This window comes from Rana temporaria, chromosome 13 (genome assembly GCF_905171775.1).
Source record: "Rana temporaria chromosome 13, aRanTem1.1, whole genome shotgun sequence".
Taxonomy (NCBI): Eukaryota; Metazoa; Chordata; class Amphibia; order Anura; family Ranidae; genus Rana; species Rana temporaria.
Window position 1 is genome coordinate 52,780,585 of NC_053501.1, and position 25,066 is coordinate 52,805,650.

Below are 25,066 nucleotides of genomic sequence, written 5' to 3' on the forward strand. Positions count from 1 at the left end.
TCCTGTCGGACATTGGGTGCGTAAAGATTAGCTAAGGTTACTGTCTTATCGCCTATCTTCCCCTTCACAAAGAGGAACCGTCCCTCCCCGTCAGCGAGGACGTCTATTGGTGTCCAGGGTACCCTTGCAGAGATCAGGATAGACACTCCCCTGCTTTTGGCTTCCGCGTATTGGGAGTGGTGTGCTGTGGGGAAGAACTTGTTTTTCAGTAGTGGCAGGTTGGATTTCTTGAAGTGCGTCTCCTGGAGCAGCACAACGTCTGCTCTCATTCGTCGCATGTCTTGCATTAACATACGTCTTTTTTCAGGGGTATTAAGGCCCTTGACATTAAATGATGTCACTGTCAGAGTCTCCATGCTCGTGCAGCTGGGGGTGGGGGGGGGGGGGGGGGAGGTGTGTGCGTGCGCCCAGGTGTCAAGGGGCTAGGCGGTCCCGCCCTGTGGTGTGGGGTAGAGGGGGGCAGTGGTATAGGGGAGGGTCGGGTGTCGGGAGAAGAGGGGGGGGTAGGAGAGCAAGGGTAGCAGAGAGAGGGTATAGAGAAAGGTAGAAGTAAAGAGCTTAAAGGGTAGGCCTCAGGTGTGGCCTCCAGGTAGCTTTAAACTAAATTAGCTGAAGTCAGCTATATGCGCTCTCTGGGAGTATCCCAGGGATCGAGCGCAGCCCTAGTTGGGGGGATGTACTAGACAGGGACAGGGAGCGAGCCCCCAGCCCTCTCCCCCCCCCCTCAGCCATAGCTTGTATAGAGTGTAAACACAGAACATGAACCGTAAATATGCAAAACATTCAACATTGATTGCGAAACTGAGCATCAGAACGAGCAATTTAAGAAACAAACAAAACATAGGAGCATTACAGATACGAATAATAAGTGCAAACAGAGGATCCTCGGATTCAATCAGCCCAAGGGCTTTGGCATTAACAGTGAGAGTCGTGGCCCAATCCACTCAAACACCCCGCCTCCCCCCCTCCCCCGCCGCTCAGAGAGCCGCGCTCCCTCCGGTGTTCCCGTCATCGTGGGGTGCTGCTCCGCCCCGGGGCTCAATAGTTGTGGGGTGTCAAGCCCCCAAACAATAGCTGTGGCCCCTTCCTCCTCCCGGCATGGGGCCCATATAAAGACCCTCCGAGTCGCGCAGCCCCCCCCGGACGGTCTTCACGACAGAGCTCAACATTCCCCCACATACAGCTCCCCCCTCCCCTCCCCTAGCCGTAATAACCATGTCTCCCCTTCTGTGCAAGGGGACTAAAAAATAAAACAAAGTACATAACTCACACAAGTCCACCTTGGGATTCTCAGGCTCAGGGCTGGCAGGCTTACTTCTGCTCTCACTGCGGAGAGGGGACGTAGTGTCTAAAGTTTCAGCATTCGTGGGGCCCCGATCGCAGCTGTGCTAACGTTCCAGGGGTATAGTGTCCAGCCCGGAGGGGGGGCGCGAGGTCTCGGGATCTATCTCGTCCCCCTGTTAGGGTCTCCTCCGCCGAGGAAGATCAAAGGACGAGGGCAGGTCCCCGGGGCACCCGTAGTGAGGAGGAGAAGGGTCTGTACCGCATGTCGCCTGAGGCAAAGACCCGCAAGCGGGGCGGCCATAATCGAGGTACGCGAGGGGAGGGGGGTGGGTCCCCCAGTCAAGATCCATCTCGTCCACCATCCGGGACCGGGTGCCTCCAGGAGTGCGGGTAGTCGGGTGGGCGGTGCAGGTTTCTCCGGGGCAGGGAGCGTAGGGTCGGGAAGGTGTGGCGGCGCGGGTGGAGGGATCAGGTGCTTGGCCTACGGCCTACTCACGTGCCGCTCGTCCTCGAGCCGAGTTGCGGCGTCTCCTGCCTCTCTGGGGTCGTGGGGCGAGGGGACCTCCGTACGCCGGTGCACCCGATCGTCCGGTCGGGCGCGGGAAAAACTGCAGCCAGTCGGGGACTTGGATAGGCTCCGTGCCCATAAATCGGAAGAGGTCCGGTAGGTCCGCAGCGGTCCGGAGGGTGAAAGCGCCGGCATCCTTCCGGAAAGTCACCGACATTGGATACCCCCAGTGGTATGTATGGTCCGTTTGTCTGGCGAGGTCTAGAAGAGGGCGTAGTAGTGCCCTGCGCCGGAGGGTTGCCCTGGAGAGGTCAGGCATAATCCGGATCTGGGCGCCGTCCACCTCTATGTCTCCCAGATCCCAGGCCTTGCGGAGGATTGTTTCCTTCTGGGTATACCGGTGAAGGCGGCACACGATATCTCGCGGCCTGTCCTGATCCGCCGGCTTAGGCCCAAGCGCTCTATGCGCCCTGTCCAGTGTGACCACCGCCTCCGGATCCTCCAGCACCTCGCGGAAGAGGTCGATCACCTTGGCGCTCACGTTCTCTGCCGCCGCCGGCTCGGGGACCCCACGAATCCGCAGGTTACAGCGGCGGCTTCGATCTTCCACGTCTTCCAAGTGGAGCTGGAGTGTTATAGCCGCCTCTCGGTGCTGGTCACGGGCCTGCTCCAACGCTGACACCCGGTTCGCCAGGGAGGACACTGATTCTTCGCCCGAGGCCACTCGGTCCGTAAGTGTGGATACTTCCCCTCTTACTTCCTGAATGTCTCTCCTGTGTGTCTCCTCTAGCTTCAGTATCAGTGTTTCAATGTCCCGTCTGGTCGGTAAGGCCTGTAGCATGGCCTTGATGGTCGGGTCCAAGCCTACCGGCTCCGGGGCCTGTAGGTCCGCCATCTCCTCCCTTGGGGGGTCCTCCGGAGGGTCAGGGGCGAAGGTGAGCCAGTCCTCTGAACCACCAGGGTTCGATCTTTGCCCAGTTGGATCCACCTCAGCACCGCGTGGGGGTACTCCCGGATGGTCTCGCGCCGCCAGTAGGCCCAGGTCGGGAGAGACTTCCTGGCAGGTCTTAAAATAGCTCTGGATATTCCCCGAGATCTTTGCGGAGGGTGTCCCTTTAGATGCTGCTCTAGTCCCGTATTTCCTTACGGGTATCATGCCGGTCTGAGTGTGTTTTTTGGCCGAAAATAGGGGGATCAGGCCGGGAGCTCAGATGAAAAGCGTCTTCACTCAGCCATGTCCAGGCCACGCCCCCGGATCAATGTCTTTTAATATGGGTAGGGCAGTGGTAATATTCCCATAAATACTTTTAAGTAAGCTTAAGATAAATCTATATTATTCCCTTTTTTCAATAGCGTGGTAGGAATGGAGTGGCACTGCAAATACTTGTTGGATACCAGCTTGATATTTTTATGCATTTCTGGTACTTTTGTATTTTTCTGTATATTTTGGCTTGGAATGTGGTTGCTGCTCATTGACACTGTTTTATGGGAATGCAAAGCTGTTGCCTATTTAGTGTTTTGTTTTTCTTGTTTTTGTATACCTACAAATTTTTGGATCAAAAAAAAAAAAAAACATTTGATTAAAATTGTAGTCATACCGATTATCTGCTTTTTTTTTTCAAATTTGTTGTGTTTTGGTTTAGGAGCATTATTTTTTATTTTCCGTTTTTATCAAATGTTATTCAATTATACGTCATGCATTAAAGATGGGATTAAACAAGACAAATGACATTGAAGATGAATAACATAGTTCCTTCTACCTGTATGCAAAAAATAGTTTGTCTTGACATATTTAAACCAGTCTTTAAAATTCAAAACATCAAAACATCATATGCCATTGCCGTGTGGATTACAACTTTTTAAGAGGACCTAACCCGACTTAAAAGGAGGCTAAAACTACAATAGTGAAGTGCACATGGCACAGGAGGTACATTGTGTAGGTCTCTGTATTCCTGACGCTGCAGCACCAGTTTCAAATACGCTCAGAAAGTTTTCCGTTTTATAACCAACTGTAGGAAAAACCTACCTGCTAAAAAGGTGCCAGGGCACAAAGCTTGCTTTATTAAAAAACGTGAACATGAAAACTTTAAAAGACATTGAAGGGGTTGTAAAGGTTTGTTTTTTATTTTCTAAATACGTTCCTTTAAGCTAGTGCATTGTTGGTTCACTTACTTTTTCCTTCAAATTCCTTTTCTTTGTCTGAATTTCTCACTTCCTGTTCTCCTCAGTAAACTTGCCACCATCATCTGAGCGGCGTTTAGTCAGCCAGAACAGCTCACTGAACAGCTTACTGAGGAGGAACGGGAAGTGAGAAATTCAGACAAAGAAAGCAAAAGGAAAAAAAAACATTTAGAAGGGAAATCGAAGGCGTTGCCTGGACGGCAATGAGCTCCGCTTGCCCATACTCCTGAAGTTAAATCCTGCTGGCATCCTGATCAATATATGCCATCATCTGTGACAGGGGATTTGTTGCATCATCTCTGGGGTTTTTGGGGTCTGCCAGCCCGCCTGAGGCAGCCATCGAGGGGTTTTCCGGATCCCTGCATCCCCCGTAGGACAGGCCGAGGCTTCGGCCTAGTCCCTGGAGCGGTGGCTGTGTTGCTCCACCCGGCGGCGGCCCTCTGGATCCTGGAACAGCCTGCCTGGTGCTCGGCCTGAAAACACTGAAACATCTCTGTAACCTTCCTGAGCCGTGGGACGGACCGCGGCTTCGGCCTACATCCCGGTGCGGCAGCCATATTGCTACACCCGGCAGAGGCCTCGGAGGATTCTTCAGGCCTCCAAGCTTGCCCGAGCTGCATCTCCTGCTGGATTACCCTCCGGACTCCCTGGGGCTGCCGCAGTGACTCATCTGCACCCTCCTTCTGCCGTGGGGTGGGCCGCGTCTTCGGCCTACCTTTAGGAACGGCGGCCATCTTGCTACACCCAGCGGAGGCCTGGGTGAAATATACAGGCCTCCCTGTCAGCGCTAGGGTACATCTCCTCCTGGGGTAGCCTCTGGCCTCCCAGGGGCCGCTGCAGCGGCGCACCCACACTCTCCCTGAGCCGTAGCGCGGGCCTAACACCCGGAGTGGCGGCTAACTTGCAACACCCGGAGGAGATCTCGGCGAGCTCTGCGGACCTCCCTGGCTGCCCCTGGGATACATCTCCCCCTGGGGGCCCCCTCTGCGGTATAAACGCATCTGGCAGCAGGAGCGGACAGCGGTCCAGGCCTGACTCCTGTAGCGGCGACCATCCTGCTCTGCTTGGTGACGGTCTGACCATCCACAGCCCGAAGCGGGAAGAGAACATGTCTCCGCCGAAGAGGACCTCCACAGCGGTGGACAAACTGGCAAAATTCCGCCATCAGGATTCAGAGCCGCAGGCCAAAGATGGCGAAGGTGAGGGCTCCGCGGTGGTTCATCAGGACGCTGATACAGCCAAGGTCCTAGAGGCCAATGCGATGCTGCAGGGGACACTTACCGCTAAAATCGATGAAGTCAAAGTAGACATCTCCCTCCTGTGCCAGGATCTATCTATGGTAAAAGACAGTCACCAAAGTCGAGAAACGCATTGGAGCGGCAGAGGACATCCTGCATCTCTTACGCCATACCACAGAGGACCTACAGCGCCAAGTCCACCAGCTGCATGCACACCAGGATGACATGGAGAACCGATTAAGGCGCTGCAACCTACGTTTCATCGGCCTACCTGAAAAGGCAGAAGGCACTAACCCTGTTGAATACTTGGAATCCCTCCTGATCCAACAATTTGGGAGGGAGGCCTTTTCTGTAATGTTTGTGGTGGAACAGGCGCATCGCATCCCAGCTAAGCCTCCACCCCCCCCCCAGGACCTTTAATCGCCAAGTTCCTTAATTTCAAAGACAGAGATAAAATCCTTAGGCTGACTAGAGAGAAAGGCAACATAACCCTGGGCAACGTCCATGTTGCAGTTTTCCCTGACTTCTCAAATGAAGTCCAAAAGAAGCGTGCACAGTTCCAGGAGGTCAAGCGGCGGCTCAGGGTGGCCCACTTTAAATATGCCATGTTGTTCCTGGCCAGATTGAGAGTGGAGGAGGATGGCAGAGCCATATTTGAGAACCCGAAGGAGGCTGCACGCTGGCTAGATCAGCGCGGACGCCCGGATGGATGACCGGTTACACGGCCTGCTACTGTGAGTACTGCTGCCAATATCGGATGGCAGGCCCCACCTTTCTTTTATACGTCCCCTTTGCTGCGGGGGGGGGGGGGGGAGAGAATAGTCCCTCCCCACCCCCCCATTTTTATTTTCTTCTCATAATTATTGTTGCTCTCACACGAAAGCTCCCCTTTTTTTGCTTATCCCCCCTCCCCGGCTATTTAACCCAAGCATCACTTGTCCTATGGGTGGAGGCTCCACAGTTTGGGGGTGGGGGCTCGAAGCTTAAGTTCCCCGGGGGGAGCAGGGACTCAGTATACTGATGCTCCTGGGCACTCGGCCCTTGGTCGGGAGTTGCTTGGACTACAGAGACTAACACCCTATGTCTCCTACCACCCCCGCAACACTTCCATGGACATACCATGGGGCTAACGCCCCAAAAACGTTGATACACGAAGATAACTATGTATCCTTGCAGCGTGAGCATCACTTAGAAAAAGAAAAACACGTATAATATGTTTAATGCCCTGTTCTTGCGCTACACAGTGAATAATCGCCCCTGATTTGTTTGCAACCCATATTTTTTCCTTACTATTTTGATCTGGTATGTTTGCCACTTTTTAAGTACTGTACCTCCAGCCAAAGTTGATGGCTGGAAGATAATTCACATTAAGGTTGCAAGGGACTGCATGCTTCCACCAAGTTGGGGGGGTGAGAGGCTGGGAGGGAAGGAAAATGCCAGATCTCTTGATCAGTGCATTGGGAATGTTAGCACCGTTGTGCACTTGTTATTTACTTGGAATGAGCACTTACCATATATGCACGTTTAACTGTGACGAACAGGTCATCACGTCTACGGCTTATAATCTGTATAGTACTCTGTATAATGAATCTGAGACCCTTCCCCTGCAGACCGGGGGGCCCTCAGACTATACCCCTAGACACTATGGCTGATGTTAAAAGGTGACGGGCTCGGGGTTTACTCCCAGGATCCTCTCAGACCACTCCCCATGCTGGTTTACGGTGTCTCTTCGAGCTGCCTCTCCAGAGCAACTGTGGAGACTTAATCCCTCCCCATTGGTTGTCGGTCCTCACAGACCATGACTCCATTGCAGGGGAACTGCTTTTCTTCTTTGATAGACTGCAGGGGCCCTATACCCTCAACTCACACTGGGATGATTTTAAGGCGCATTCCCGCAGGCTGTTATCCACCAGAATAAATAGGCGTAAATGTGACTACCAATATACTCCAACTAACCTCTGACAAACTCGGTGACCTAGAAGCCGCATATAATGCTAGCCCGACCCCTGAAAATCTTAACAGAGTCAAACTCCAGTCCCGTTTGGTAACGCAAATGCTCACAGAGAAAGCTAAACATTGGGTTTTCTTCAGCAGGCAGAGAGTCCAAGAGCAGGGGGAGAGAGCGGGAAGACTGCAGGCCTATCTGGCTCATTTGGATGATAAGCCTCCGGTGGTGGTTTCACTCAGTGACCCTGAAGGAAGTACTATTACTGATCCGAACCAAGTGGCAGCTAAATTTCAACAATTTTATAGTATCCTTTATAAATCCCAGGGCACCTATTTGTATGGGGAACTGCAGTCATATTTGGCCACCATTCAGCTTCCTCGGCTTAACCAAGAGCAAGTCAAACTACTAGAGGCGCCTATTACGGCACATGGCGTTGCTGAGACGATTGCTCAGTTGGCCAAATGCAAGGCACCGGGATTGGATGGACTCCCTTTGGAATTTTATGCTACCTACTCCGATATACTTGTTTCCAAGCTAAAGGCCTTGTATCAATCTATCTTTAATACGAACATACTACCTGAGTCTATGCAGGAAGCCCAAATTATAGTACTCCCTAAACCTGGGAAGGACCCCCGCTACCCTGAATCTTATCGACCTATCTCTCTACTTCAGGTAGATATTAAGATCTTAGCCAAACTATTAGCATCTTGATTAAATGCTGCCATATTATCACTAATTCACACAAACCAAACAGGGTTAACGAACACTGCTATGAACATTAGATGACTATACATGAATATCCAGGCGCGGCATGATAACTCAGAAACTAGGGTGGTGGTGGTGGCGCTCGACACGGCCAAGGCTTTTGATTCAGTGGAATGGCCCCATCTCTGGGAAAGTCTACGTAATTATGGCTTTGGACAGCATTTTATCAAATGGGTGCAATTTCTGTATCAGACTCCCAAGGCAAGGATCTTTGTTAATGGTTGGTTGTCGGAGCAGTTTCCTCTGGAAAGGGGTACTCGTCAGGGATGTCCCATATCCCCGTTGCTGTATGCCCTGGCCGCTGAGCCGCTGGCCATCGCCATCAGAGCACACCCTGATATTCATGGTTTGCGTCGAGGCCACTCAGTTGATAAGATAGGCCTATACGCGGATGACACTATCCTATACCTAGCAGATCAGGGACCGTCACTGCAAACAGCGTTAAGAATTATTGAGCAGATGGGTGGCTTCTCGGGACTGCGTATTAATTGGGACAAATCCCAAATTCTCCCCATAGATATCCCCCCCCCCCATTGATGACCCCTCAGATGCCACTCTCCAGAGTATCCAGGATTAAATACCTAGGAGTTGAGGTTACCAGGAATTTGACAGATTATACACCCCTGAATGTGGCACCACTGTTTGACATGATCAAACTCAAGAGACAGACGTGGGCTAGATTACCGTTAGGGGTGATGGGGCGCATAAATATTATAAAAATTATAATATTGCCCAAACTTCTGTATATGGTGTGGCACGCCCCTTTATACATACCCTTAAAAATATTCAAACAAATGGAAGCTATTCTGAATTCATTCGTTTGGGGGACTGGCAGACACAAACTAGCTTGGCACATTTTAAAGAACCCAACGGATATGGGCGGTGCTTCCCTACCAGACCTATATGACTATTACCTGGCCTTGCAGCTCTCTCATCTATATCACTTCAATACCATCGGAACTACAACGTTATAGGTCCTTAGTTTGCGATAAACCCGGGCACCCTACACACACGCCCCTACAATCTATCCTTCTCGGAAAACCAAATAAGCAAGCCTTAAGGCACAACTCGGGAATGCTATTGCATCAACGAATATGGGAAATATCCCGTAAAAAAAAATGTTGGGAAATTGTATTCTCATACCCCACTGTGGCTTAACAGCCATATGCCAGAACTCACGGAGATTCCCGACTCTGTGATATGGGCTAGATACGGCATAATCTACCTACATCAAGTCCTATAGAACCCTGGATTCAAACAATTTCAGGCACTTAGAGAGGAATTTTCACTCCCACAGCACTTAGCTTTTAAATACCTGCAGCTCCGTCATGCACTCAGAACCCAGCTACCGTCTCTGGATGTAGAGACGGAACCCCAGCCGGTGCTAGGTATTGTTCTGAGGAGTGATCCCTCCAAGTTTATTTCGCACCTGTACGACACCATCAGGCGCAGAGGCACAGTGGGCGTCTCTCAGAAAGCCAAGACGGCTTGGGAACAGGACGTAGGCCCAATAGAAGACACAGACTGGGACGAAATACTTGAGGGAACCAAGACTGCATCCCCTAAGCTATCAGATAGACTGACGCAAACTTACATTGTTCACAGAGCCTACCTAACACCACTGAGGTTGGCCAAGTTCCAACGCACATCCAACCCGACCTGTCGCTTGCGTCAGTCCACTCTTGGTACATTTTATCATCTTATTTGGAGCTGTTCAAATATTCAGACGTACTGGACACAGGTGGTTTGCATGATAATATGGGCTCGCTGTGGTACTTGACCCTAAGTTGTGTATTCTGGGATTACTGCCTGACGTAGAGAGGTTGATAAATATCATACAATTTTCCTTCTTGAAACACTGTTTTTAGCTCGAAAGGTGATCGCCCAGAGATGGATGCAGGATTTGCCCCCCTCTCTACAGCTGTGGAAAAAGGCTGTTAAAGATACTTTGCCATTTAAAAAGCTGATTTACACACACAGGGGTTCCACACAAAAATATGGGACAGGTGGCTAGAGAATGGAGAAACATGTGTCTGATTCTGCTTCACCCGGAGAGTGTGCTATATCAATATGCTAAAGTGTCCTTATGACCAAGCGAATGTATATCCAACGGTATCTAGGTGAACAAAAAACCCTATGCATTTTACCATATGCAACTGTACTTTTTCTAACTGATGTACTTGACTGTCATGTAATATGTGCTTCGTATCAATAAAGTTGGTTTTCCCAAGTAAAAAAAAAAAAAAAAGGGAAAACGAAGGAAAAGGTAAGTGAACCAACAATGCACTAGCTTAAAGCGGAAGTAAACCCATCTATTTGATAGTTTAAAAAAACAATCAACATTCCCGGCATGCCGGAAATGCTAGATGTCACATTTACTTGTGCTCTCAACCAAACTGTCAAACCATCCAACGGGCTGGCTTCATAACTGATCACATGTGCAGCATCGTGGCAATTGCAGATTAAACAGAGGCCAAGATGGCAGCTTCCTTGGCTGAAAAAAATAGGAGGGTTTACTTCCACTTTAAAGAAACCCATTTATATAATAAAAACGAACCTTTACAACCCCTTTAAGGTGTTATAAAAGCGGAGTTCCACCTAAAAAAATAACACTTAAAAGTCAGTAGCTACAAATACTGAGATCTGTGCGTCTCCCAGAAGACAACGGCGAGGGGTTGACTGGGGGCGGTCATGGTGTAGATCACAGCAGATACTGCAGCGATCTTTCGCCGGAAGTGGGAGAAAATACCTGTATTAGACATGTATCTTCTCCCCCCTGAAAATTGCCAAATGTTACACCGGAGGGGGGGTGAATCCAAACAGCAGAAGTTCTATTTTTGGGTGGAACTCAGCTTTAAACCCCAATAATAGAAGAAGCATATAGTGCTTCAGAACCCAGCACTTACCATGTTTGCAAGTCTGCTTTTTTCCCCCATTGTCTTGCAATGCCCCTTATCTAATTCTGGGTTTACTGGTGGCTCTACACCCTTACAGGGTTTCATGGAGCCACCTTTGCATGCTCTTCGCTGGTAATACAGGAGTTTCATAACATCCACAGCAGCAGTTCCAGTGGCACATCATTTACCTGACTGATTTACAGCAGCTGGAACCTGTGCTGTGACTAGTGCACTGTGCATGTAAAATGACACAGGGAGCACTCTCCTCTACCCAGTAGTTCTGGGAGGCAGTGCTGTGGGACCTGATGAACAGCGATGTAAGTGTTTTGGGCACACATACAAGCCAAAAATATACAGAGGAATGTTGCACTGCATGATTTAACTGCATTAAAAGGTAAAAATGTAAAGCATTTAATATTACTTCACTTCAGCCCCGGAAGATTTTACCCCCTTCCTGACCAGAGCACTTTTTACAGTTTGGCACTGCGTCGCTTTAACTGACAATTGCGTGGTCATGCGTTTTTTTCCCCACAAATAGAGCTTTCTTTTGGTGGTATTTGATCACCTCTGCGGTTATTAATTTTTGCGCTATACAAACAAAAAACGGCAACAATTTTAAAAAAACAAAACAAAAAATATTAATATTTTTTACTTTTTTGCTATAATAAATATCCCCCAATTTATTTTTTTAAAACACATTTTTTTCATCAGTTTAGGCCAATATATATTCTTCTACATATTTTTGGTTAATAAAAATAAACTATGGGAAAGATTTATGGCATTTTTATTATTATATATTTTTTTCTTTTACTGGTAATGGCAATGATCTGCGATTTTTTGCGGTACTGCGACATACAGAGCGGACACTTTTTTTGGGATCATTGACAATTATACAGCGATCAGTGCTATAACAATGCACTGATTACTGTGTAAATGTCACTGGCAGGGAAGGGGTTAACACTAGGGGGCGATCAAGGTGTGCAGTTCGTTCTGCACTCCGGTGACCTGTTTTCAGCAGACAGATGGCTGAAGCCCGCTTTTGTCTGACGTCACAGAGCTGGGGAAAGATTGCGACCATATGGTTGGGATCTGCCCAGGACCCTGAGCTAAAACCTGGCTCAGCCTCTCAGCGAGCCACTAAAGTCTGGGCCAGCCGACCCAGTCCCCTCCACAGCCCAGCGCTCCGGTGACAGTCACCAGCTCTCTGTTCTCAGAGCTCTGAGAACTGAGTGATCAGCGATGTTTGATATCTTGGTTCTCAGTCTAAAAACCGGCGGGGGACCAGTGCTCCATCCACCTAGGCAAGTGTGATTCCTTTGAAAAATAAATAAAAATTCCTCTTTTAAGCTGGACTATTTATCGAATTTCTGGGTCCTTCATGTTGTTATATATATTTGGGACAATCATTTTAAACGGGAAACGCTGTATATTGAAGTTACCTGTTGGCATCTGTGCCGGTCTCACATCAGCCGACACAAGTGTTGGTGGAATGCCAGCAACCTGTCCAACAATGGCTTCCTTCACTGCTGCCAGTTGTCCTGAAGAATCCCTTGGTAAATTGGGTATAGGTATGACAACTGGCTGCTGTGCTGAAAAACAAAAGCATGCCACTTTAATAGAGCTTTATAACTTTAAAAAGTAAATATTGTACACTTGTAGTGTCAAATTATTATGCCTACCTCAATAAAACAAAACAGAAAAAAAAGACATTATAAACCTGTTCATGTAGTTTTGTGGTGTTATTTGTTGGCCTGTACACACAGTAAATTAAATCATCACATTCCAGCGTCAACATTTTTGAGCCAATGGCTCGATTTAAGGCATCAACTTTGGAAACACTCAGCACATAAATATTTGCCAATGATATTCGTCTCAATATATCATTCCAACTTATCACTTTGCCAAAGCTTTTCAAAACCTTGTCAGACTTTGCTTTATTAAATGCTATTCTTGATATCTGCAAAGTCAACAGCTGCCACTCTAAACCCCTAAAGTAGCCTTTATATGGACCTCATCCTTACCTTACGTAGGCTTCCAAATCACCCTCCTTTGACCCCCCTTATATAAGGCAAACTACCCTCCCCTTTTCAGGGAACTTTCCAATCTTTTTACCATTCAGCATTCAATTCCATTGTCCTGATTTGGCTAAATACTCAAAATGTCAAACCTTCCTAAAATGCTCTACTATTTTGGGGCCTTTCAGATACTCATCCCTAGACATATTTTCTAAATGGAAAAGAGGGAAATTCTCAGATTAATATGGGACGCACAGTCAGAGACCAAGATTGGCAGGTCATATCCTATATGGAGGCATAAGTATACCAAACTTGGGTAAATATTATACTGCGGTGCAAAACAGCACAATTGGCATCTCTTCATGCTACCTCAGAACTGTCAAGATAGCCTTGCTTAAAAATCATGTTTAGTTCTCCTTTTCCAATTGACAACCTCCCAATAGAACTTACTTTACCAAAAACTTACAGCGACGATGGGACTGTCAAGTACGCTGGCAAGCTGATTTCACCTAATCTCCCTCTCTCAGGTATTCTTTATAATGCATTCACCCCTACTTTTGAAAACCCCTTAGCCTTTACAACCTACATTCAGCAAGTTCAATATCCCTTTTATACAGTGCCCTCAAATCCTCAACACACTGCTCCAAACTTCAGTATATACTAAACTGGGAATGAGACTTACGAGAAACTTTAGCTATTACAGACTGGAATACAATTTGGCTAGCATAAACAAAATACTGCACCAATATCCTAGCCCAGGAAAATGCAGATAAAACTAGTATTCTGGTGGTATATGACCCTAGAGCAGGTGGCCAAATTTACACCGACAGCTTCTCCACTCTTTCAGGGCTACTGGTACTCGGAACTTTACACCACATTTAGCAGCAATGCCCAAAAGTTCAAAAACTGGACATTGGTTGATCTAAACCATGGTCATCAGACGGCCTGGCAAACTGAGGGCGGCCGTCGCTTCCTAGGTGGATTCCCACCCTACCCCCACTTTACCTATAAATCCCACACACACACACACTTATATATATATATATATAAACACACACATAAGGGGCATGTGCCCTGCATATGACACCTCTGACTGCTATACATTACATACTTCTGACCCCTGTACGTAGGCTCAAGTTTTAAGCCCCTCCCACTGTTAGCACCATCTTGCTACATGAACCAATTGCCTCATAACTGTGGCTTGCTAAGGGTGCTTCCCAATTTTTAAGCGTCTGTGTCTGTGGTGGATGAGATGGGGGCTCTATCATGCAAGTTGTATGGGGCCACATGATTTCTAGTGGCGGTCCTGCCTGGCAGTGGTAAAGCCAGTCTGATTAATGTCTATTAGAAACAACTCTGTAATTCACTCTGCTTTCATTAAAGTGAAATATGCTTCTAAAGATTATTTGGATAAGTCCCCACTGATACTAGTGCAATTTCTCCTGCGTCTGCCTTCGCCCTGAAATCCACAACAATGGAACTCGCATTATTTCCTATGGTGCCTGTTTACCGCAATGCAACATGATGCAGTGCGATTTTTAAAAAGGTGCAACAGTTTTGGCTCCAAAGGCTCAATGGGAGTGCACGAAAAGCACATGAAAAACATGTAGACGTGTTTTTGGCAGGGCTTTGTGTTCAAAAACCAGTCTCCTCCTACCATTTTTTTTTTTATAAAAAATGCTTACAAAAACCATGAATGAAATGCACTTTAAAAAACACATTGAAATGCACACTATGCAGCAGCACTAGTGTGAACTTGGGCAAAGAAAAGTTCATTTGTACTTACTTCCCGCTGAATGCAGCACATGATTCCTTGCAAGTATGATTGGCTTCTTAGTTTTACTACATGAAGTTTCACAATTGGCTTTATTCTCCATTCTCAAGAGTGGTAAAGGTGGAGGAGGTTTGTTTACAGATGCTATGAGAGTATGATGTTCCACAAAGTCTTGCTTACTCTCGGCTTCCAAAGCACTCTTCCTACTCTCGGCTTCCAAAGCACTCTTCTGATGCTCTGCTTCCGAAGAACTCTTCTGATGCTCGGCTTCCGAAGAACTCTTCTGATGCTCGGCTTCCGAAGAACTCTTCTGATGCTCGGCTTCCGAAGAACTCTTTTGATGCTCTCCTTCTAAAGCACTTTTTTCACTTTCTACTTCTAAAGCACTCTGCTTTGCATATAAGTATTCCAGTTTCTTCATCACAACTTCCTTTGGTTTTCCTGTGGAAATGGAAATAAAAAGAACATTATAGCAGTTAACAGTGATGGGCTTTACAAAAATGGTTAGCACTTCAAGACTCAGGTCAGCCAAGCGCTATAAAATCAAACGTAGTCAAGAAATAAATGATCACCTGACCTTTCAAAGTCATGTGACAAGCCTTTTCTCCAATCATGGAGCTCTCTCTGCTTTAATAGACAGTGAGAAAACTGCAACATATTGCAGGCTGCACCATGTGGCTTGAATTTTATGAATAGGCTGTGAAATGCAGGCCTTGGGGTGGAGTAACCCATAAATACACATATGTTTTAAGTTAATTTGCAGTGCTGATCATCTAACTAGATATGTTTTTTTTATTTAATACAGTCCACCAACCTGAGAGATTTGACACTTTCTTAATCAACTGACTCTGTTTCTGAGACATCAAGGTCTTTTGCTTTATGAGGCTATCCGCTGTATCTGTTAATCCCTCAATTTCTTCTATTGCCTGGAAGAATGACAAAAAGTAAGCAAAGCTTCACACATACCATAATGCTGCTAAATTACTGTACGTCTAAAAGGAAAGTGTTATGCAGGAATAATGGAGGCTTCTATTGCTGATTTTTTTTTTTTAATGCTGGTATTGCAGCTGTATTGTCGATGCTTTGGCTTCAAGGTTGTCCGATTAGCTGACCTGGAACAAGTATATTAATAAGAAATTCAGACACTATTGCTATTATTATAGACACAGTTTGTTCCAAGTCTGACTCAAGAGAACTGAAGTCAGATACAGCCAGGCATCAAGCAGTTTCTAAACATGACTAGCAATGGCGGTCCTGTGCTTTTTATTTACCAGTCTCAGTTTAATAAACAAAGTCATGACAAACCTTTTTAATAATATGGATTTTTGAAGCTTTTGGAAGTCTGAAAAGGCCCAGAGATTTCCTCAGCTCCTCGAAAAGATCCCTCATTTCATTTCTTCGCTTTCGCTCATTTGCTGTGTGGTTCTTACGATGTGAAACATACACCACATCTACTTCTTCTACTGGAAACGTATCATCTCCGTTCACCTATATATAAACAAACACACATCAAGTAAGAGTGCGATATACAATTGCTAGTGTGAAGAAAAAGTGCCAATAATGGGGAAAATTGAGCAGTGTATGGCTAGGGTAAATTCTTGTGGAAAAATGGATATTACCGCGCTTATCAAAGGAGGGGAAACAGAGAGGGGAAGAAAGGGGGAGGGGAAATGAAAGTGATGAGAAGTGGAGGTACAGCTGCGGCACTGGAAGGTGTATCAAACCATAAGCAATTGAAAATGGGGAGGGTAGTGCTGCGCTAATCAGTGGTGAATGGATAAGTGAATAAACAGGTGGGGGAGGGGAATGAAAGTAGGTGTAATTGAAATGAGGAGCAATATAGCCCAAATGGCATCAGCATAAAAATAAATATAAATGATCAGTGAACAATAACAGTAATGGTGCAAATCATATAACTACACAGGTTCCTCTTAATGTGATGAAATACACTATAAGTAATGGTGCAAATTTTTTTTTTTTCAGGTAACTGTGCTAAGTGACACTCCTATATTGGTGATAAACAGTCCATCAACAGAGTTTGAAAAATATTAGCAAAAAATATAAGTAAAATTTCAAAAGTCCAAGAAAGCAAAAGTGCAAGTGTAGGTCCGCAATATGGAGTGAGAGGAAAATGGGTATCCAGTGATCCTTTTAGGGTAAGTAAGGATGTCCCCTTACCTTACTGCTGTAAGGTAACAGCATATAGATCCAACCACATTAGATGGTTCACTCGATGGGCTCTGATCCAACAACGGCAGGTCCTCCTTGGGGTTCTCGTCCCAGATTGGTCAGTTTCTCGCCCCAAAGAAATAAAGCATCGATGGTGTGATACCGTTTTAAAAATTTTTAATTCTCAAAGAAAATAGACAGGGGTACTCACATAATCCAAAATACAATTGAGCATGTAAAAAAGAGGGGCAATCTGTCGCCAACGTCACCTCCGATACCTCTCAGTGGACTCATGCGCATTCGTCACTATCATGTGACTTCCTCAGGAGACTCCTGAGGAAGTCACATGATAGTGACGAATGCGCATGAGTCCACTGAGAGGTATCGGAGGTGACGTTGGCGACAGATTGCCCCTCTTTTTTACATGCTCAATTGTATTTTGGATTATGTGAGTACCCCTGTCTATTTTCTTTGAGAATTAAAAATTTTTAAAACGGTATCACACCATCGATGCTTTATTTCTTTGGGGCGAGAAACTGACCAATCTGGGACGAGAACCCCAAGGAGGACCTGCCGTTGTTGGATCAGAGCCCATCGAGTGAACCATCTAATGTGGTTGGATCTATATGCTGTTACCTTACAGCAGTAAGGTAAGGGGACATCCTTACTTACCCTAAAAGGATCACTGGATACCCATTTTCCTCTCACTCCATATTGCGGACCTACACTTGCACTTTTGCTTTCTTGGACTTTTGAAATTTTACTTATATTTTTTGCTAATATTTTTCAAACTCTGTTGATGGACTGTTTATCACCAATATAGGAGTGTCACTTAGCACAGTTACCTGAAAAAAAAAAAAAATTTGCACCATTACTTATAGTGTATTTCATCACATTAAGAGGAACCTGTGTAGTTATATGATTTGCACCATTACTGTTATTGTTCACTGATCATTTATATTTATTTTTATGCTGATGCCATTTGGGCTATATTGCTCCTCATTTCAATTACACCTACTTTCATTCCCCTCCCCCACCTGTTTATTCACTTATCCATTCACCACTGATTAGCGCAGCACTACCCTCCCCATTTTCAATAGGGTAAATTCTTGCCACTGAAGTCCAAGTGAAATTAGGGAGCTAATGAGTGACTAAACTAGTGTCTGCATAAAAGGATTAGTCCTGGGTACAGTAGACTTACAGGAGGTCTTCGGATAATTCAAATACTGTTCAGACAAATCTAAAAATGAAGTCCTCTGTGGCTTCCGTTACACGTGGGTGCAATAGTGGGCCAAATTGAGAGGACTAATGCCGCCTACACACGCTCGGAATTTCCGACAACAAATGTTCGATGGGAGCTTTTGGTTCGAAATTCCGACAATTCTGACACACAAAATTCTACGCATTGCTCTGAATCAAGTATGAGACGGAAGCGCTTGGTCTGGTAAAACTAGCGTTCGGAATGGAGATGGCACATTCGTCATGCTATAAACGGACTGAAAAGCACGAGGCTGAAAAGCGGGAATCGTCTCTCAAACTTCTACTAATATGAGATTAGCAGAAGGAGCCCAAAGGGTGGCACACTTGGTATGGAACTTCCGTTTTATTGTGCCGTTGTACGTGCTGTACGTCACCTCGTTCTTGGCTTTCGGAATTTCCGACATTTGTGTGACCGTGTGTATGCAAGACAAGTTTGAGACAACATCAGTTGGAAATTTGTCCACGGTTTTGTTGTCGGAATGTCCGATCGTCGCGGCATACGTTTTCAAGGGGGCCCATATTACATTTGAGGGCCCCACCTACTTAATTCCAAAACTTCCGAAAGTAACGTTATAGTAAAAATTTCTTCCCAGTGGAAAAGGGCCATAAAATATTTCCTGAATTATTTATCTCACCAATCATGGAAGGAAATGTAATTTATTTGTATAACAGCATTCTGGATGCATTACGTTTTTTATCCCTACAACCCCCTATGGCAGGGTTTGACAAATTTGCTTGGAATCTAGGAGCCAGTTAAAAAAGTTAGGAGCCTGAAAACGCGGCCTGTCCCGACGAGCTTGCGCGCAGAAGCGAACACATACGTGAGCAGCGCCCGCATATGTAAACGGTATTCAAACCACACATGTGAGGTATCGCTGCGATTGGTAGAGCGAGAGCAATAATTCTAGCCCTAGACCTCCTCTGTAACTCAAAACATGCAACCTGTAGATTTTTTTAAACGTCGCCTATGAAGATTTTAAAGGGTAAAAATTTGTCGGCATTCCACGAGCGGACGCAATTTTGAAGCGTGACATGTTGGGTATGAATTTACACGGCGTAACATTATCTTTCATAATATTAAAAAAAATGGGGATAACTTTACTGTTGTCTTATTTTTTAATTAAAAAAAGTGTAATTTTTTTCCCAAAAAAGTGCGCTTGTGAGACCGCTGCGCAAATACGGCATGACAGAAAGTATTGCAACAATCGCCATTTTATTCTCTAGGGTGTTAGGATAAAAAATATATATAATGTTTGGGGGTTCCAATTAGAGGGAAGAAGATGGCAGTGAAAATAGTGAAAAATGACATTAGAATTGCTGTTTAACTTGTAATGCTTAACTTGTAATGCTTAACTTGTAATACCAACGGCCACCACCAGATGGCGCCAGCTCATACAAGGAAGAGCTGGGGACTTCACTTTTTATATATTTATTTATTTATTTTTTGCCCACCTTCCTAGCCAAGTCGCCAGGATGCTATTTCTAGTCGCCATGGCGACTGGGATTTGTCGAGCCCTGCCCTATGGGCTGTAGAAAAGGCGTGCATGTGACCCATAAACACCAGTCTGACCTACCCATATTAAACACGATCCTTTCCAATGTGTAAAGAAAAGCTGGTGAAAATTGCCCTAGCAAGAATCTTAAGAAATACAACAAAAACAAAAAAATATATATATTTTTACAATATTTACTAGGGTTGTCACATATGGAGCAATGTCCCTCTAGCCATGTCCCTCACATATGCAGCAATGTCCTTCTAGCCATGTCCCTCACATATGCAGCCATGTCCCTCTAGCCATGTCCCTCACATATGCAGCCATGTCCCTCTAGCCATGTCCCTCACATATGCAGCCATGTCCCTCTAGCCATGTCCCTCGATGCGGCGGCAGCGGCGGGGGGGAAAGGGGGGGGAAAGTATTCTATTTAGGTATCGGGGGTATTTGCGCGAGTACGAGTACTCCCGCAAATACTCGGTATCGGTCCCGATACCGATACTGGTATCGGTATCTGGACAACCCTAATATTTACTACCCAAGATATATTTAAATCTCCTTTTTTGAGAAGGGTACTATAGCTAGCCAATCAGACCTGGATCACTCAGCCCAAGAGCCCTTTCACACTGCCAGCGGCCGAAAAACGCCAGTATAGCTCCGCTAAAACTAGCGGCACTTTACAGGTGTTTTTTGAGCGTTCGTGGGCGCATTTAACCCCTGCTTACTGGCCTGGTGTGGAGTGCCGTGCTCCCCCCTCCCTTGGACTACAAGAGAGTCAGGACGCCCACTAACACACAGCTCCTTTCTCTATCTGCAACGTAGAGAGCGTCCTAATGCTCCTGTAGTCCAAGGGAGGAGGCGAGCACGACACTCCACACCAGGGAGAAAGCCTTGCATTACGGTGTGGAGTTACAGACAGAAGAACAGGAAGTGAGGATTTCTCAGAAGAAATAAGGACATTTAAAAGCAAAATGGAAGGATGAGGTAAGTGAAGGAGGACTGCACTAAGGTAAAGGAAGCTATTTAGGAAAAAAAAAATTGTACCTTTACAACCCCTTTAATGGCACCCCAATACATCTGAAAATGCAGCATGTTTTTGGTTGCAGGAAATCACATGACTCATGAAACAAAGGCCGGGCCTGAGCAAACGCAGCTCTCAATGGCACCCTCACACATCAGCATCGTGGAGAGTTTCTGCGTTTGCCAAAATCGCATTGTGCCGCAGCACTACAAGGCTCCGCAAGGTGGGATTTAAAAAAAAAAAAAATTCCATTGCGCAATAGCAGTGTTTTTAAGTACATGACCATTAGAACATTCTGGCATCATCTCTATCCACCATCAGCCGTTGGCATCAGAAGAAGGGTCAGAGGGTCCAACGGAACCCAAGCCCCAGACACAGCGCTCAAGGTGTCAGCTATTTGCTTCCAGTAAAGCTGGATCTCTGAGAATGGCCAGACCATGTGCCAGAAGGAGCCCACCTCCCGCCTACACCTGGGACAGAGTTGGTCTCTTTGGGGAAATATCCGGGCCAAAAGGGATGTATGTGGAAACGCACTCATCCTATGTCTCGTCATCAAGGGTGGGTATGTCAGCCTTCCATTTTTCAAAGCTTGGTGTCGTCAGCTACCGTCGGGTAGAGGTAAAGGGAGGAGAGAGGTTGTCCCATTGTGCTGGAGGTCAAGAGTCGTTCCACTGAGTCTGGTTCTAGTGTTATTGTCTCTAGAAATTGGAACCTGAAGGCATGTCTCAGCTGCCAGTATCGGAATGTCCACTTTGCTTGTAACGGAGTACAGGGCCTTCGTCCCTATGTCTTTTTAATGACAAAATTATATTTTGCATTGTTCCTCTAGAGCAAGGATATGCAATTAGCGGGTCTCCAGCTGTTGCAGAAGTCCCATGAGGCATAGCAAGACAGCCGCAAGCATGGCACCCAGAGGCATGATGGGACTTGTAGTTTTGCAACAGCTGTAGGTCCGCTAATTGCATATCCCTTCTCTAGATTAAAACGTTTTGATATAGGAACTGCTGACCATCTATGTGTGTGTGTGCCCATTCGCTCTACAGACAAGGGAATAAATCTGCAAGTACCACTTTAGGGTGCTGTTGTAGTACTTAAATTTTTTTGCTCTTCCATGTTCATAAAAGGTATCGGTCTTCCATAAAAACTAACAGCCTATGCAGAGATGCACACCTGTATATATGTACATACAGGGGTATCTAGGTTATACATTTCTTTCTTCCTTACCTTGGAGCCCATCTTCCGTCTCTTTACAAGTACAGTGCTTCTGTTAAATGAAAAAAAAAGAAAAAAAATTGTCAGAGCAAATGTTAGTTCCCTCTGCGTCCCATTGGAAAGAATGGTCTTTACTTCTTGTCCTATAGACACAACAGAAAGTGAGAAAATCTCTACAAAAGAGGAATACCATCATATCTAAAAAACAAACAAAAAAAACACAATAAACCAATCAACTGCACAGGTGCATACAGCAGAAAGACTTTAGCCACAGGCTTGAAACATTGTGGCAGGCCATGGCAATGGGATTCTGGTAAGAATAAATACAATTGGGTGCAAGACTGACTTTCTTTCAATGAGGGGAAGATTCTTTTAATTGCTTATACTGTGGAGCTAATTGGGAAATATTCTGGTGGGACCCAAATGGCTGACAGGTGTGGCAATAAAAAAAAAAAAAAATTTAGCAAATCAGTATAGTTTTTTTTTTTAAAATATCTACTTGGATCCATTGATTGCATAGGTTATGTTCTGGAAAAGGTGAATTTACATTTGAAGGGAATTCTATAGTCACATCATAAGCTTTCGTTTTATTACACCAGCATGCTTTTTAGGTGTCCTAGAGGTGAGCCTGTGATCAACTGTACAGATGTAAAACGCAGGTCACCGCACATGGTGCAAACAATCTTTCAAATTAGAAAAAAAATGCAGTATCTCCGGCTCTCTTTTCAGTATATACCGTAAAGTTTTATATCTGTTTACAATGCAGGCAAGCCCTTACTTGTCACTGTATGATGCGACTGGAGTAGCCGTTGCTTTAAGATGAGCAATGTTAATCCCCTCAGAGATTTCTTCCACTGTTTCAATGTCAATGGAGTCATCGGCTTCACTCTAAAATGTAGAAAATAATAATAATCATTACTGATGCAGAAATGGTAATATTTCTATGGTAGCTAATATCTGGGCACTGGGACCACAACACTAGGACACTGGAGTTAAAACTCACAGTGCAAGGGGCAATTACATCAAGCCCGCAGACAGAGACAACATGCAGACATACCCCCTGCACCTGGAATCCTAGGTGCGAAATGTCACAGAGCTGCACTAAATTGACATTATACCAAAGGTCCTGGTTCCAGAAGTTAATGCTCTGCTATTTCTACCTCAAAATTTGAAAACAGTGTAACATACTCAAATAAATGTAAAATACCGAAGTTGGCCATTCCAATGTAAAACCACAATTCCAACAAGTCGGGATGCAGTGTAAAATCTAAATAAAATAGAATGCAATTGTTTGCAAATCCTATAAACCCACATTTTATTCATAATAGAAAATAGAAAACACATCAAATGTTTAAACTAAGAAAATGTACCATTTTAAAGGAAAAAGTAAGGGAATTTTGAAATTTATGGCAGCAATATGCCTCAAAAAAGCTACGAAAGAATGTAGAATTCGCTCTTAACACTCTGTAAATGTTTGGGATTGGAGGAGACCAATTGCTGAAGTTTTGGGAGAGGAATGTTGTCCCATTCTTGCCCGAAAGGAAAACTGCCGGGAATCACGGCAGGAAAAATGAGAACATGTTTTTTTTTTCCCAGCTGGGATTCCCGGCGTTTTTTAAGCCAGCAGTTTTTCTATGGGGAAAGCCTGCGGTAGAGCATACACATGGCCGGGTTTCCCGACCAAAGCTCTCATGGCAGGTTCTCCGTTTTCCCGGCTGAGTTTTTACCGCTGGGAAAACCGATCGTGTGTACAAGTCCTGTATCATCCTTGTTGTATTTTTCATTTCTAGAAATACGCTAATGTGTGCAGTGACACAGGAAAGTTGTAAAAGAACACAAGGAAGGGGCAAGGAGTAAAACTTCAGCTTGCAGCCCTAGGTTACAACCAACACCCAAGTTATTGAGATGCAAGCATTCCAATGGGGTCTATTCATAAAACAATGTAATTGTCACCAAATATTCTCTGGTGGAGATTCAATCACTGCTAATTAAAACACAGTCCTGAACGAATTTCCACCAGTAAAGGATCAGTGAAAGGCACATGCTCTGCTTTATACATAGACCCTCAAGTATCTGCAAAGGTTAACAAAGGTCCCCCCAATCTAGAAAGTGGAGCATACCTTTATGCCAAGGGAGGTTTACACTTGGTGGCTCCAGAGGTGGTCAGCATGTGGATGGGGAGAGAGTGGAGAAGCAAAATGGCCATCTATTAACCAACAGAGAACGAGGAAAACTTCAGTCTGTTCCCTAGGCTTTTTACTTTGAGGAAGATGGATACTATCACTGCCAGAAGCGTCCTTGCTAATGGTATCAAGAGAAGATCTAAAAATATTGGCCCCAAAGATTATGTGGATTAGACGTGGGTTTCACAGTCCAGGACTTTAAAGTTTCCTCCACATGTGTACCAACAAAAGACCCATATGGGAGACAACAACCATAGCATAAAAGAGAAGTATTGATTTAAATAAATAAAATAAACATTTATACTCCCCTAGGTGGATGCAGCATCAATCCGATGCTGCATTAGTTCCCTGCCACATCCAAGACTGAGAACTGAGCGATCAAAAACTGCTGATCGCTCAGTTCTCAGTCTTAACGGTGCAGAGAGCTGTTGACTTTCAGAACCATTTTTTGAGGGCGCCTATTCCACATTTTCACAGCTCTTTCCGCATTTAAAGGTTAAATCTCTTGTCCTCCAGACATAAAGATTGCTCCCTTGTCCTCTGTAATGATCTGAAAGTGAACACCACCAAGTTCACTATATGGACCGCCGCACGACTATCTACGCCCTTACTTTGAAGAGGGATATCTAGGTAACGGAAGCAGCTGCTGCCACAACCAAGGTATCCATCTCTTCAGGCGGCGGTCCTGTAAACGATATTGGTGGACTCTGTGGCGGATTCGCCACAAGATCACAGTTAATTGGTGGCGGGAGAGGGCACCCCTCCCGCCGCTTACCAGAGCCGTCGGTAGTGGCAGAGGTCATCAGGTCCTTCTTCCTGCTTGGAATGGATACGAGTGAGGGCAAGATGGCCCCCACACCTCTCCATACCATAGCAGGGCGGAAGCAATGTCAAAACGTCACTTCCGCCCATACGTCTTAAAAAAAGGGACAATTTATTTTTGTCATTTTTCAAATGACAATTCTTTTTTTCTTATTACATTTTATTGTAAATATGAGAGCTGAGGTCTTTTTGACCCCAGATCTCATATTTAAGAGGACCTGTCACTCTTTTTTCTATTACAAGGGATGTTTACATTCCTTGTAATAGGAATAAAATTGACCCAATTTTTATTTTTT

General features: G+C 45.5%; 1 protein-coding gene across 3 annotated transcripts in view; it reads right to left on the reverse strand.

Moving 5' to 3' along the window:
* The window catches only part of MGA (MAX dimerization protein MGA), a 134,902-nt gene that overhangs the window by 12,383 nt on the left and 97,453 nt on the right, over positions 1-25,066 (reverse strand). For all 3 annotated transcript variants that reach the window (XM_040333883.1, XM_040333882.1, XM_040333884.1), the window contains 6 exons: positions 22,544-22,653; positions 21,778-21,817; positions 15,916-16,098; positions 15,425-15,536; positions 14,623-15,051; positions 12,261-12,410 (listed from right to left, as the gene is read on the reverse strand). In XM_040333883.1, coding sequence (XP_040189817.1) covers positions 12,261-12,410; positions 14,623-15,051; positions 15,425-15,536; positions 15,916-16,098; positions 21,778-21,817; positions 22,544-22,653 — 1,024 coding nt within the window. The remainder of the gene's footprint in view (positions 1-12,260; positions 12,411-14,622; positions 15,052-15,424; positions 15,537-15,915; positions 16,099-21,777; positions 21,818-22,543; positions 22,654-25,066) is intronic.